The 14,009-nt window shown below is 39.9% G+C and overlaps 1 protein-coding gene across 1 annotated transcript; it reads left to right on the top strand.

Moving 5' to 3' along the window:
- Positions 1-2,222: 2,222 nt before the first annotated feature.
- NR0B1 (nuclear receptor subfamily 0 group B member 1) lies at positions 2,223-6,054 on the top strand (the record flags this gene model as incomplete). The annotated part of the gene is made up of 2 exons (XM_081277464.1): positions 2,223-3,426; positions 5,804-6,054. 2 exons carry the CDS (start codon positions 2,223-2,225, stop codon positions 6,052-6,054), a joined length of 1,455 nt encoding a protein of 484 aa, XP_081133590.1.
- Between the last annotated feature and the right edge of the window lie 7,955 nt (positions 6,055-14,009).

The following is a 14,009-nucleotide window of genomic DNA, read 5'->3' as shown; positions in this document are numbered from 1 at the left end:
CATGTTGAACTAATAATCCAACACATTATGTATCAAAAATCCCTCTAAATATTTTACTTGAATTAACTTATGTATGAAAATTATCTCAGATACTACAGTTCACTTTTTATGTATGGAAGAAACTGAGGTATATACATCTTAAGCAACTTTCCAGTGATAGATTGAATAATGTTTCCCCAAAGATGTTCATGTCCTAATTATAAGAACCTTTGTATTTATTATCTTACAGGGTAAAATGAACTTTGCTTAAATGAAAGCGTTTGAGATGGCTATATTATCCTGGATTATCTGGGTGGGTGCAGTATAATCACAGAGATCCTCGCAAGAGTCTGAGAAGGTGATAAAAACAAAAATCAGAACAATGTGGTAAAGAGCCAAGGAATGCAGGTAGCTTCTAGAAACTAGAAAAGGGAAGGAAATAGATTCTTTCCTACAGCTTCCAGAACAAAATGTCACCTTGATTTTTAGCCCAGTAAAACCAATTTCAGATTGCTGGCCTCCAAAACTGAAACATAATAAACATGTGTTCTTCATGTTTCCTTAAGCTCATACATTAGTGATTGATGTGTGCGCGTGCGTGTGTGTGTGTGTGTGTGTGTGTGTGTGTGTGGCATTTACAGCAGCACTAGGAGAGTAATGCATTGCCCAAGGCCATGGAGCTACAAAATAAAAACAAGGCCAGGATTAAAATCGAGGTAATCTGGTGCCAGTGCCAGAGATTTAAGCACTGCACCACAGCGCCTCTCACAGGCAGAATGAAATTTTAAGTGAAAAGAAAACTGAGGGGTTCCCTTCCATCTTCCTCTTGTGCTCAGAGTTCCACTGCTAGAAAATTTGTAAAAAGACAAAAAAATAGCAGGGTTTGGTGGTGCATTTCTGTAATCCCAGCAATTCTGGAGACTGAGGCATAAAGATCACAAGTTTAAGGCCAGCTTTGGGAATTTAGGGAGACCCAATCTCTAAATAAACAAACAAACAAATAAATAAGTAGGCTGGGGATGTAGCTCAGTGGTAAACCACCCTTGGGTTCAATCCCCAGTGCCAAAAAAATACAAAAGAAAAAGAACAACAATAACAACAAAAGGCGACTTTTACAAATTCCCTTCACGGCTTCACATCTTCAGTCCTGGAGTCAAGACATCAGTAATATGATTGTCTTATTTTAGAGATGAGGACTTTGAAAATGAAAGGGCTGGTGATACTGAAGTTACATGGCAGGATGGTGAAACAATCAACTAGTTACACAGGGAGCTCTGATGGTGTGGGGGAGGGAGGTTCATTTATCTCAGTACTGTTTGAAACTAGAAGAAGGAGACTGTGTGGCAAATGAAGAACAGGACCCAGGCTTCCCGATGCTTGTATTTATCATTATTAGTTCAGGACGGTTGGGCACAGAATATTACACACTCATCAGTGTAATAACTCTACAAGGATCAAAAATTCTCACTGTAGCCATCTGGTGATTTTTATATTCCCAAGTTTTAGCCATTTTTATACTCTGGTTGCCACCCCAGCTCTCTAACAGAGCATCTAGGACACAGTGGATGCTTATAAATATTGTTGAATTAAACTGAACATTTATGATCACATACTTGGACCAGTGCTTTTCAAATGTTAAGGCACATCGAATTCCCTAGAATCTTCATTAACATTCAGATTCAGAGTTAGAAGGTCTGGGTCAGGCTTGAGATTGGACATTTCTACAGAGTTTCCATATAGTGCTGGTACTGTTGATCTATGGTTTATATTTTTCTAGATTTCAAAAAATGAGACCTCCCTATTCGTACACAAAATACAATTCACACAAAGTGTGGTCATTTCGTGAAAGTTTACAAAGATGGCACATAAATAGTTTTTCCCTCTTTTAGGCACCTAGAGCTCCCAATAAAAGGAACAAATTAGATGCTAGGGTACAATGGAAAGATCTTAACAGTGCCCCAACCCCCTGCTCCAGGAGCTCTGTTCCGGTCTTCTGGAGGCAAGGTAAAGGGACGAAAGGAAGTGTCCAGGAGCTCGCAAATGCTAATATTCTTCCATTAACTGCTTCAAGGGGGTATTTGCTTCTTTGAACCTCTGAGGTCCTAGGCAGACACTTGGAATCACAATGCCGCGCCCCCCTCTGAGCCCAAGCGGAGGAGGCGGACGTGCTTGCGTGTGCACTCAGTATAAATAAGTCCCAGGAGGCGGTCACTGGGCACAACCGACAGCGGACCGCACGGGCCATGGCTGGGGAAGACAACCAGTGGCAGGGCAGCATCCTCTACAACATGCTTATGAGCGCGAAGCAACCGCAGGCGCCTCCTGAGGTGCCCAAGGCGCGGCTCGGGGTTCCGTGCTGGGGCTGCTCATGCGGTGCTGATCCCAGGGTTGACCGACAGGAACTGCCAGGCGGGCGGGCCACCTCGCTCCTGTACCGCTGCTGCTTTTGTAGGGAAGAGCACCCAAGGCAGGGCAGCATCCTCTACAACATGCTCACCAGCTCAAAGCAGACCCAAGCGGCTCCCGAGGCGCCCAAAGCGCGGCTGGGAGTTCCGTGCTGGGGCTGCTCATGCGGTTCTGAGTCCCGGGTGGGCAGAGAGGGGCTCCCGGGCGGACAGGCCATTTCGCTCCTGTACCGCTGCTGCTTTTGTGGGGAAGAGCACCCAAGGCAGGGCAGCATCTTATACAGCTTGCTCACTAATGCAAAGCAAACGCCTGTGGCTCCGGAGGCGTCCGAGGCACAGCCAGGAGGCTCGGGGTGGGAGTTCTCCTCCAGCGCTCAGAGGCTGAGAGATGGAGAAGGGCTGCCTGGCGGATGGGACCCAGAGCTCCAGTACCACAACTACTTTTGTGGTGAAGACCAGCTGCAGCAGCTGCAGGAGGAGCGGCAGGAGCAGCAACAGCAGCAGGGCATCATCCCGTACAGCATGCTTACGAGCACGAATCAAACCCCGGAGGCTCCCGAGGCGCGGCCAGCGGCCTCTTGGGTCACCTGGTGTGGCGCGCAGCAGCCGGTGGCCCTAAAGAATCCACAGGTGGTCTGTGAGGCAGCCTCAGCTGGCCTGTTGAAGACGCTACGCTTCGTTAAGTATTTGCCCTGCTTCCAGGTGCTAGTTCTTGAACAGCAGTTAGTGCTGTTGCGAGGTTGTTGGGCGTCTCTACTCATGCTCGAGCTCGCCCAGGATCGCTTGTACTTCGAGACGGCGGAGACTTCAGAGCCCAGCATGCTGCAGAGGAGCCTCACCACCAGGCGGCGGGAGACCGAGGGCTTCGAGCCACCACTTCTGTCCACATCGCAGCCAAATTTGGCACCGCTGTCAGAAGCTGAGCAGTTGCCCTGGGTTACCACTGTTCGGGCCATCAAGACCTTCCTTGCCAAGTGCTGGAGTCTGGATATCAGTACCAAAGAGTATGCCTACCTCAAGGGGATCATGCTCTTTAACCCAGGTAAGGTCGCCAGCCTGGACTTTCCCAGCTCAGAAAAGCTTTAGAAAGTACCTTCCCCAGGGCACGGGAACTAAAGAGTTTTTAGTGGGGAGCAGGGAGGGGCAGGGCTGTCGGAGCACCTGAGGAAGAATCACGTTTCGGTAGAGTCATGGTGGGGCGGGGGGGGGGCTCTGGGAATCATTCTTAGTAGGTAAGCTGCTGCCAAAAGGAGAGGAGAGGTTCCTACTTGGTTCTTTACGTGTTCCCGTTACTACAGGTAAGTTCTGCCTTCACAGGACATGACTTTCTTCTTTCGTTATTCTTTTAAATTCAGTAGCCTAGCTTTGAAAGTTTTTGCTCACTGCAAGTCATGCAACATCTTTCTCTAAATCCCCATTTTGAAATTTTACTAGAGCCATTTAGTTTGTGGAAATCTATTAAGTCTAGATTAAGTCTCTGGGAATATTGTCAGAATAGCAAACTTAGTGCTTCACCGATCTACCTCTGAACGGTCATTTGTATGGTCCAAAGCATCTAGACCCTCCCATTCTCCATGTCTCTTAATATCAGTTTGGCAAAGTTGCAGGAAAATGATGCAGTGTGTGTGTGTGTATGGGGGGGGGGGTGATGCTTCTTTTACATCCCACCCCAATCCTTGAGCTGGGAGTCTCTAAATCTAACATTTTTAAATGCTAGCAGTATTTGGGATTATTAGCATTTCATGACTTCAGTTCATTTCTGTGACTATTATAGGTCACATCTTTGCTCATGTTGTTTTTCCAAATTGGCCTGTGCATTAGAAGCACTGTGTTTGTATGGGGGTGGTGCTTAAAAGTCCTTCCAGGCTCCTCCCCTAGAAATTCTGACTCAGTAGATCTGCATTCATAATAAGTGCCCCAGGTAATTCTTGAGATCATTTGGAAAGGAGTTTTCTCATTCCTATTGAGATAAACAGTGAGACTGGGGTTCAGCTTCCATATTTTACATTCTGATAGCTTCCCTCTTTTGTCACACACCCCCCTCCTCTTCCTTATTGTTACTCTACCTCCCACTTTTACCCACAAAGCACTCAGGTGAGTTTAACCAGCTAAACCTGAGTGTGTTAAAACACAAATGCACCTACATTTGGACAGAAGGTAGTGCCTATTAAATGTGTGACTTTTTTTTTTAATGTTTAGCCTTTCATATTCCCTTAGCTTTGTTTAAACCCACATGATATATAGTATAAATCATAGTATAATTTATAGTATAAATTATAATATTGTAATTTATTATGTTAAACACTTGTTTATATATTATAAAGTCACATGAATTCTATATAATTATAGGTAATTAAACATATAAGGCCAACATGTAAACATATATACATGGGCTTAAACATGGTGACAAATAAAAGATAGTTGTGGACTCCATCTGCCTTTTCTCTTTCCTGACTTTGTATTTTTTCCTGCTTTCTCTTCCTCCTCCTCCTCCTTATTTTTTGAAAAAGCTGTTCAGAGGAGAAGGTGTGGAGCTCAAAAAATGCAGTTTTCAGATGGCATGAATGGAATTCACACACTAAAATAGAGCCTCAAGCCTGGGTATTGAGCTATAGATAGTAAGGGATGTTAATATGTGGATTGGGGTTATCAGAATGGGAACATGGACCAGAAGTGTTGCTTTATTTTCTTATTTTATCAGATTTTAGATTTGCTTATAACAAGTAACTCTTTTCTATCACTGTTATTTAAAAAAAACTTTAATATATATTTTTAGTGGTTGTTGGACCTTTATTTTTTTATTCATTTGTTTATGTGCAGTGCTGAGAATTAAACCCAGTGCCCCACACATACCTTTTCTGAAGTTACTTTTCTAGTTTCTTTTAGTACATTTTAATTATAAAGAATAATGGCACATTTGTACATACATATAACAAACTTTGAGTTACTTTTGATCCATACATATAACAAACTTTGATTTACTTTTGATCCATGTTGCAATCTATGTTTTCATGTTTACTTTTTAACAAGAGAATGCTTTCAAAAACCTTACTTCTAAGATTTTTGTAAGAATCTTGAGAGCACTCATTAGAACCACATTTTTTGAACTTTCCCCAATACAGAAATCATGGTATAGTTAAGTGTTCAGCATTAACTTTCAAATTATATGGGCCTCTAGAATAATGCCCTGTAGGCAAATAATTAGGCAAATAATTAAAGTGAAACATGAATCATTTGTGGCTGTGAAGTTGGCCACTATTGGCTAGATGATGAGTATAATGGCAGGCAATTTTGAGGAAGAATGGCAAAATATTTGTCATCTGGCAAAACTTTCCATATAATGACCTGTTTCTCATAGGTAAAAGTTTGTATAGAAAGTAAACTGGAGCAATGATTGACTGAGATTTTTCTCCCTCCAGTCCTGCCAGGCCTGCAGTGCGTGAAGTACATAGAGGGACTTCAGTGGGGAACTCAGCAGATCCTCAGTGAACACGTCAAGATGACGAACCCGAACCCAGGGTATCAGAACAGGTTCACAGAATTGAATAACACCCTTTTCCTGCTGAAATTCATCGATACCAATGTCATTGCTGAATTGTTCTTCAGACCCATCATTGGCACAGTCAGCATGGATGATATGATTCTGGAAATGCTGTGTGCAAAGTTATAAAGGCATAAATATGGGGCCTCATGAGTGCAGCTCACCATGAAGGAAGGATGAAGAGCTTTAGGCAGAAGAATGTCAAATGTTGTGAATATGAACTTTCTTGTTATTTTTACATTAATAGTATTTTTATATTCAATTGAATAAATAATTTAGATACAGAGAATGGAAAAAACACTGTTTTCCGTACTGCTTCATTTGAAAGAAAACATTTGCCAATAGGTAACATACTTCTATACATCTTTAAGGAAAGAGCAGGGTACTATGCTAATAATTTTTTTCACAAATTTAGCCACTCTCTTTGAACTCACTAAAGTCAAATTTGTAATGTTGTTTTAATGAATTAAGGTATTATGTTTTAATAAATTTTAAGGTATTAACCATTAACTTGACTAAGAATTTTCATTGGGGATTTAAGTAACTTCAAAATTTATTAAAACCTAGAAAACATAAGCAACATTTTTTCTTATAAGTAATTTGTGACATTTAATGTTATAGCACTTATTTTCATTTCCATAAGCTGTGTAGAAGACTTACTTTGCACCCAGCTGGAACCAAGAGGTGGATGATCTATGATCAGAAAGTCAGCTGAAAGTGAAAGAGATTTTCAAAGTTGCATTTTGGCAGTTTTCTGTACACAATTATGTATTTGAACTAAAGCTCCACAAAAAAACTTACATTCTATAATGAGAGGTTATAGCTGCAGAAAGTTTATACATACACTGTTTTGGTAACTGTCACATTGAACTAGCATGGCATGAAATTATGAAGTGACTTTATTCTTGCCTCCTACAACTTCTTTAAATATAACCCATAGAACTAGTTTTTCCTTGTCCGTAGATAAAATTGAGGGCCCATCCATGTCCATTAATTTATAGGTAATGGAATAACCCTTGTAAGAAGTCTTAAACATTTCTTTTGTAATAATATGTGCTTATTTACATAACACATCAACCTTAATTTCAAAGCAGTGATCAATGTAATTGAAATTTCAAGATAACAGCTTCATAAATAGCAACATCAATAATATTAAAGAATATATGAGATTTCTAATGTTGATTTTTGGGAGATCCCAAGACCACCTCTCACTTGGGGATATGCTAAGTCTCATGAAACAGCATATAGTTGTATTCAGGGCCAAGAATTACTACACGGATATAGCCAGATTGTAAAAGAAAAGGACACAGGCAGAATCTGAAGGAAACCACAGGCTGGTTTCCTTGTGCTTTCTCCTTCAGTGTAAACTATGTTTGCACAAATAGCCTAGGGACAGTGAGTCACCTTCATGACTTAGAGAAGGCTGTGAACACTTCCTAAATGAAGTTCTTATCAGCCCAGGGCCAAACTTGCAAGCAGGCCATTCTAAGGACAGCAGTCTGACTTGCTATGTTAACTTTTTTCTACACAACAATGTGTCTTATTATCTGTAGGACCCCACACAGCAGGGTGAGACCCAACTTAGCACTATCAGCACTATCGATCTCACTTATGCCCTTTAGGAGTCCTGGATTTAGTCTGTTTAAACAAATCCCATTAATTACAAAGGACCCTCAGGCAGCCTTTGTTTGTTCCTTAGGAATATTTTTACCTGGCCACAGCCTCAGTTGAAGCTGACCCGAATACCTTCCAGGGCTGAGGTGGTGTTGTGATAGGGCACCCTCACAAGAAGTACAGTCCTGAGGGCTCATGCAGAGCCCTGGAAACAAAGCACTGATGATATAAGTTGGCCAGGCCACCCCAGTTGTGCCCTACAACTGTGGTGCCTATCATCCCAGAATGCTCAGTCCATTGTGATTAATTCTGGTCCGTGTTTGTTTCTAGACAGAATGTCTGAGGTTGTCAGTCCCCAACTATTCTTTCAGGGACACTTCTTCATCTGTCTGGTGTGTATGGAGAGAGTTCTGTGAGGACATGTAGGAGCCCACCCATCCCTGCCTTCTCATGTCTTCTAGGCTCAGCAGTCTGAATCCAAATTGTTGACAGCAGCTTGCGAAGGCAGCATGAGAGAATTTCTCTTTAGAAAGAGGGGGAAACTTCCAGAAATTTTTCCTAAAAAAAAAAAAAAAAAAAAAATTAAAGCCCCACTTCTCTCCTTTCTCTCAGCCTCCCTCTATGCCAGGTTTTTTTCCTCCCCTTGATTGTTATAATTTCAGTATGTCTTATTCAGTAATCCTAACTTTAAACTTTTTCTCAATTCATTCTTCTTTTTAACCCAGACTTTTTGTCTAAAAGGATTCTAAGGGGACAAAAGCATTTTCCACCAAATAGCATTTAAATACAATTTAAGCAGTAAAAGACTCATCATGCTCAGGAAATTGTCAGGGTGAATTCCTTTTTTTTTTTTTTAAAGAGAGAGTGAGAGAGGAGGGGGGGAGAGGGAGGGAGGGAGAGAGAATTTTTAATATTTATTTCTTAGTTCTCGGCAGACACAACATCTTTGTTGGTATGTGGTGCTGAGGATCGAACCCGGGCCGCACGCATGCCAGGCGAGCGAGCTACCGCCTGAGCCACATCCCCAGCCCCAGGGTGAATTCCTGATATCTTGATATATATTTTTTTTTCATAATGGGCTTACATATCCCCTCTTTATGCCTTTTGTCTTGATTGTGTGTGTATCCAGTGAAAAACCTAAAAAAGATTAATTCTTTTCTGGGGACATCTGAATCAAATGATCAAAGGTACATACAGAATGTTGAAAGGTGAGGGAAGTAGAGTCAGGACTGATGGCCCATATAAAAATATACACAACAGACCCAAAAGCCATTAGCCCCTAAGGGGTAGAAATCTCATTTTATAAGAACTCATTAGCAAAAACAAACAGAATGCCACACAAACTCACTTTTTAAAACTCCAAAAGTATATCTCCATCTGGAGATTGGCTCTCTTTTTCCACAGTTTCCAATAGAAAAAATTATAGGGGAAAAATCGTCAGTTACAGAGTCTTGTTTCCAAAACCAAGAGTTTCAATTCTAATACATCCACCTGAGGCAAAAACCAAGGGAGTAGTGTCCCATGAACATATAATTTTTTGCAGCTTTCCCTGATGTGATGACCCCTCTAGTATTTATGAAATTATAAGCCTATAACACTTTTCATCAAGTTGTATCGTGTATCCAGATGTAATAACCACAAATGCAAAGCTGTGATTTAAAATTCCCTTTCTTCATTCATTATAAGTAGGTTCAAATTCCTAGCAGTACATTTACCATTTACAGGGTTCACATTCTGGTTACCAGGAGAACCCAACTGGGATGAAAGAGAGGGGAGCTGAGACAACAGTAGGCTGAAGAAAGGGCTAGAGTGGTTTTATTTCCTTTATTCCTCTACTTTACCTAATATCTTGCTTCAACTCTGGGAAAAGATTTAACTTTTTTCTTTCCTCCTTCATGGAGGAAAGAGCAATTATAAACTAAAACTTGGCTCATCCATAGCCCACTGTACAGAATGTTTGGGCCCTTTCTCATTCTTCCAGTGCACCCATATCCGCCCAAAACAACAGAAAAGAACAAAATCAAAGCATAACCTGGGTTGCACTATTCTTGCCCTCCCACTGAAATTTAGCAGAGTTTATTCTACATGGCCAAAAACATCTGAGAGATCCGGAGAGCCAACTCTCTTGGGGATGGGTCTAATCTTTTCAAATATGCCTGCATGGGTGTTCCTTTTCCCCCACATCCTTGCCAACATGTATTGTTGTCTATATTCTTGATAACTATCATTCTGACTGGTGTGAGAAATCGTAGAGTAGTTTTGATTTGCATTTCTCTATTTACTAGAAATGTTGAACATTTTTTATATGTTTGTTGATTGAATGTATATCTTCTTCTGAAGTGTCCAGCTCCTTAGCCCATTTACTGATCGGTTTGTTTGTTTTTTTGGTGTCAAGTTTTTTGAGTTTTTTATAAATCCTGGAGATTAGTGCTCTCTTTGATGTATGTGTGGCAACAATTTGCTCCCCAAATTTAGGCTCTCTCTTCACCTCATTGATTCTTTTGCTGAGAAGAAGCTCTTTAGTTTGAATCCATCCTATTTATTAATTCTTGATTTTATTTCTTGCACTATAGGACTCACTGATAAGTGGATGCTGATCCATAATGGGGGAGGGTCATGGGAAAAATGGAGGAACTTTGATTGGGCAAAGGGGAGGGAGGGATGGGAAGGGGGGATGGGGGCAGGAAAGATGGTGGAATGAGATCTACATCATTACCCTAGTAATAAAACATATAGTGCAATGCTACATCCTGTACAACCAGAGAAATGAAAAGTTGTGCTGTAATTGTGTACAATGAATCAAAATGCATTCTGCTGTCATATATACCTAATTAAAATAAATACATTAATAAAAATGTGCCTGCAACTACGAGCAACAGTTCACCTGCCATTATCATTCTTTACCCCTCTTTCTTTCTTTTCCCCAAATAATGCTGTAGCTAGATTTCAGTGAGTTGGGATCATTCTAGCATATCCCACAGAAATCACTACTCTGTTGGTTATCCCCAAGACTACCCTCACATTCAGATATTTGCTAAAAGGTCTTACAGCCCTTCATGTGAAGTTGTACTCGTACTTAAGATTTATTACAGAGATATAGTAAGAATATATTGCTGGATCATGTGGGGGAAAGAACAGCAGAATTTGGAAGAACTCACATGCAGGCCTCCAGTACTCTCTCTTCTATGGGGGTTTACACAGAGTGCATTCTTTCCTCAGTGATGAGAATTCAGTAACAAGTGTGTGATAATTCTGCCCTGGGAAACTTCTGATATTCAGAGTTAAGTTTTTTTTTTTTTTAAATCAAGGCTGGTTACATAAGCATTCTCTACCTAGCATGTATCAAAATTCCAAGCACATAGGAAGAAAGCAGATACTCAGTGTGCCACCTTGTTTGCACAGACTAGGCACAGTGAATTAAGGAAGGAGGAGAGAACTCCTGAATTAGAAACTCCCAGATGTCATCCAAAATCCAATTCTGCAAAAAGTCTATTCTAAAGGCAGCAATCTTAGACCTGCTGTGTTGCATTACCTTCATTCATAATAAAAGGAAAGGCTGAATTTCAATTAAAGTCTAATAAAAATATAAAACTATTTTTTCTCATTCAAGTTCATTATACCCCCGATTTCTATCCAATGATTTCTCAGAGAGAAGGAAAGCCTGTTGATTATTGATTTAGGACTTCTGAAAATTAATAGCTAATCTTTTTCCCTGATCTGACACTCACCAGGGACTTCTAATCCTACTCCCCCACCACATATACTTTGCACTTCTATTCCTACTTCTGTTTCTTGTTGCCTATTATTATATTATTTTCATATACTCCCAGGGTTGGGAGATATCAAGGAGGCCAAAGTAAGGGGAACAGAAGAGTTCTTACCTGATTGATGCCAATTTTGTAATTTTCTCTGGCCATAAATGTTGTTTAATATTAACTCTTGTTCTTTTTTTTTAGAGAGAGAGAGAGAGAGAGAGAGAATTTTTAATATTTATTTTTTAGTTCTCGGCGGACACAACATCTTTGTTGGTATGTGGTGCTGAGGATCGAACCCGGGCCGCACGCATGCCAGGCGAGCGCGCTACCGCTTGAGCCACATCCCCAGCCCCCTTAACTCTTGTTCTTGTGGGTGCTTTCATAGATTATGTTGGTACCTTCTTCCACACCTGTTCACCCTGATCTCTTGAGATCTCTCTCTTACAACTAGTTCTATATTCCTTCTAGTTGTACATTTCCTCTTTAAGTTCCTAGATATCTGCTTTTCTATAGCTTCTTTCTACTCAGTCTTTGTACTCTTTCAGATAAACCTCTGAGGCATGCATGTTCTCTCTTTCTTCTGCCCTTCTGAAAGAAGACTCATTTTTGGCTTTGGCAAATGTAGAAAGTGTAGGCTATCCAACTCAGCCACCTGTTTCATGTCCTACCACTTTGTGTTCTCCCTAGTCTGTCTGTTGTCCTTTAGGTTTCCAGGTGAGAGTCAGACACTGATGACTCACCACCATGTCATAGCTCCAAAACTGTGGAGAACACAGATTCACTCTCTAAAGTCCTTCTGTTACCTTGAGTTGAAAGCAGAAGTACCTCTACCACTTCACCCTTGGGGTGCCCTCAGCAAACAAATGGCTTTCTCAAACATTCTTTTCCCCTTTGCAACTTGCAAGACTTTTACATGCTTGATGAGGGATTAAGAATCATGTAAGCATTATCGTCCCTGAACCATGTTTTCAATATTTTCTTTGCATCTTGTTGTCTTTTTGCCTCAGCAGAACCTTGCATTTGAATTCTACTTTTTATATCTGTCTCTACTTCTTTTTAAAATTTTTTTCTAATTAGTTACACATGACAGCAGAATGCATTTCATTTCTTGAATTCTATTTTATTGTTCAGTTATTATTATGAATTAATTAATGTTCTTTTCCTAGATATTGAAATATGATCAACATGTATGAGAGATTTTGGTTTAGCATATGTGACTATTTCAATCTTTACCACCCTCATATTGAATTTGATCCTCATCTTCTTCTCTTCCACTTTCTTGTTTATGAATCCTTTCTTTCATAAAACAATAAGGGCAATATACAGGAAAAAAAAGTATTTCATTAACACTGTTAAGGGCACAGTAAGATGGCAAAACTTTGGAAATGTAACTGTTGTCATTATGAAAAAGTTCCAAATGTTTTCTTCATCAGATGATAAAAGAAAGTCCATTTTCACACAGGAGAGGCAATTTGTGAGTTCCACTGTACACTTCCGAGAGGAGTTGGTACTATTTGTAAAGATTAGTTTTATTTATAACATTCTTTTAAGTTGCCAATACCAACAGAGATTCATATCTTAATCAGAATTAGTGCATTACATTTACTTTTCTCCTTCTGTCTTTCCTTCCTTCCTTTCAAACAAGAAGTTCAATAAGAGGTGAACTGAAGAAAGGAGTGTCTTTCTCTATTGGTGGGGGGAGAAACTTGGGATGATTCTTGGCAGGGAGTTTTGATCTAGACATAGGAAGCTGGTAGAATGATGGAGATGGGGAGGCAGGTAAATGGATTGGCGAGTAGGTCAAAGAAGGTCTTCAGAGAGAAGTCACCAGAACTTAAATACAGTTGTTCTTCAATATCCAGGAAAGATTGGTTCTGAGACCACCTGCAGATTCTAAACCCCACAGATGTTCAAGTCCCATGGTATCTTATTTGCATAGAACATACTCACATACTCTAATATGCTTGGTCATCTCCAGATGACTTATAATACCCAATACCATGTAATGCTATGTAAATGGTGTTGTACTGGATTTTGTAGTAGAAAATGATAATAAATAATGTATGTATGTGTTCAATACAGACACAATAATCACAGGCCTAAAGTGTACTTTTGATGTCAGTTGGTTGAATTGAACATGTGGAATCTACATATACTGAGGATTTGCTGGACTTACTTAGAAATTCTGTCTGAGTGACTACAGGGGTCCCACTGTTTTGTTGTCATCTTTTTCTGGGCATTAATTGATATTGCCTTCTGAAGAGCTTTAATTTCTTTTAATTGTATGTCATCATAGTGCAGTTAGATAATATGTAAAATATGGCCACTAAAGTAAATGTCAGTGAGACATTGCTCTGAAGAGAACATATATGTAAGTTCTGCATCATGATTTCAAACATCACTTGGGATCTTATTTTATTTATGCTTCAGTAGAAACTTGCCATTGAATCCTATTTTATTATCCATTTACCAATGTACATTCATTAACATTATTTTCCTACTAAACATTCAACTTATGATCAACATGTATATCTAATGAGGGTCTTCATGATGCATATGAAGGCATTTAAGAATTCTGTAGAATTTCCTTAAGCATTGTCATACTGGTTAATAAGTTACATGTATGAAATAAGGAAGATATGTTTTGTGTTTTAATATAATAATACCTGAGAAATGGGCAGATATTTGTTAATTTAATTGAATTGTTGTCTTATA

Source organism: Spermophilus citellus (genome assembly GCF_964194105.1).
Source record: "Spermophilus citellus genome assembly, chromosome: X".
NCBI classification, from domain to species: domain Eukaryota; kingdom Metazoa; phylum Chordata; class Mammalia; order Rodentia; family Sciuridae; genus Spermophilus; species Spermophilus citellus.
This window is presented reverse-complemented; position numbering and strand designations above follow the sequence as displayed.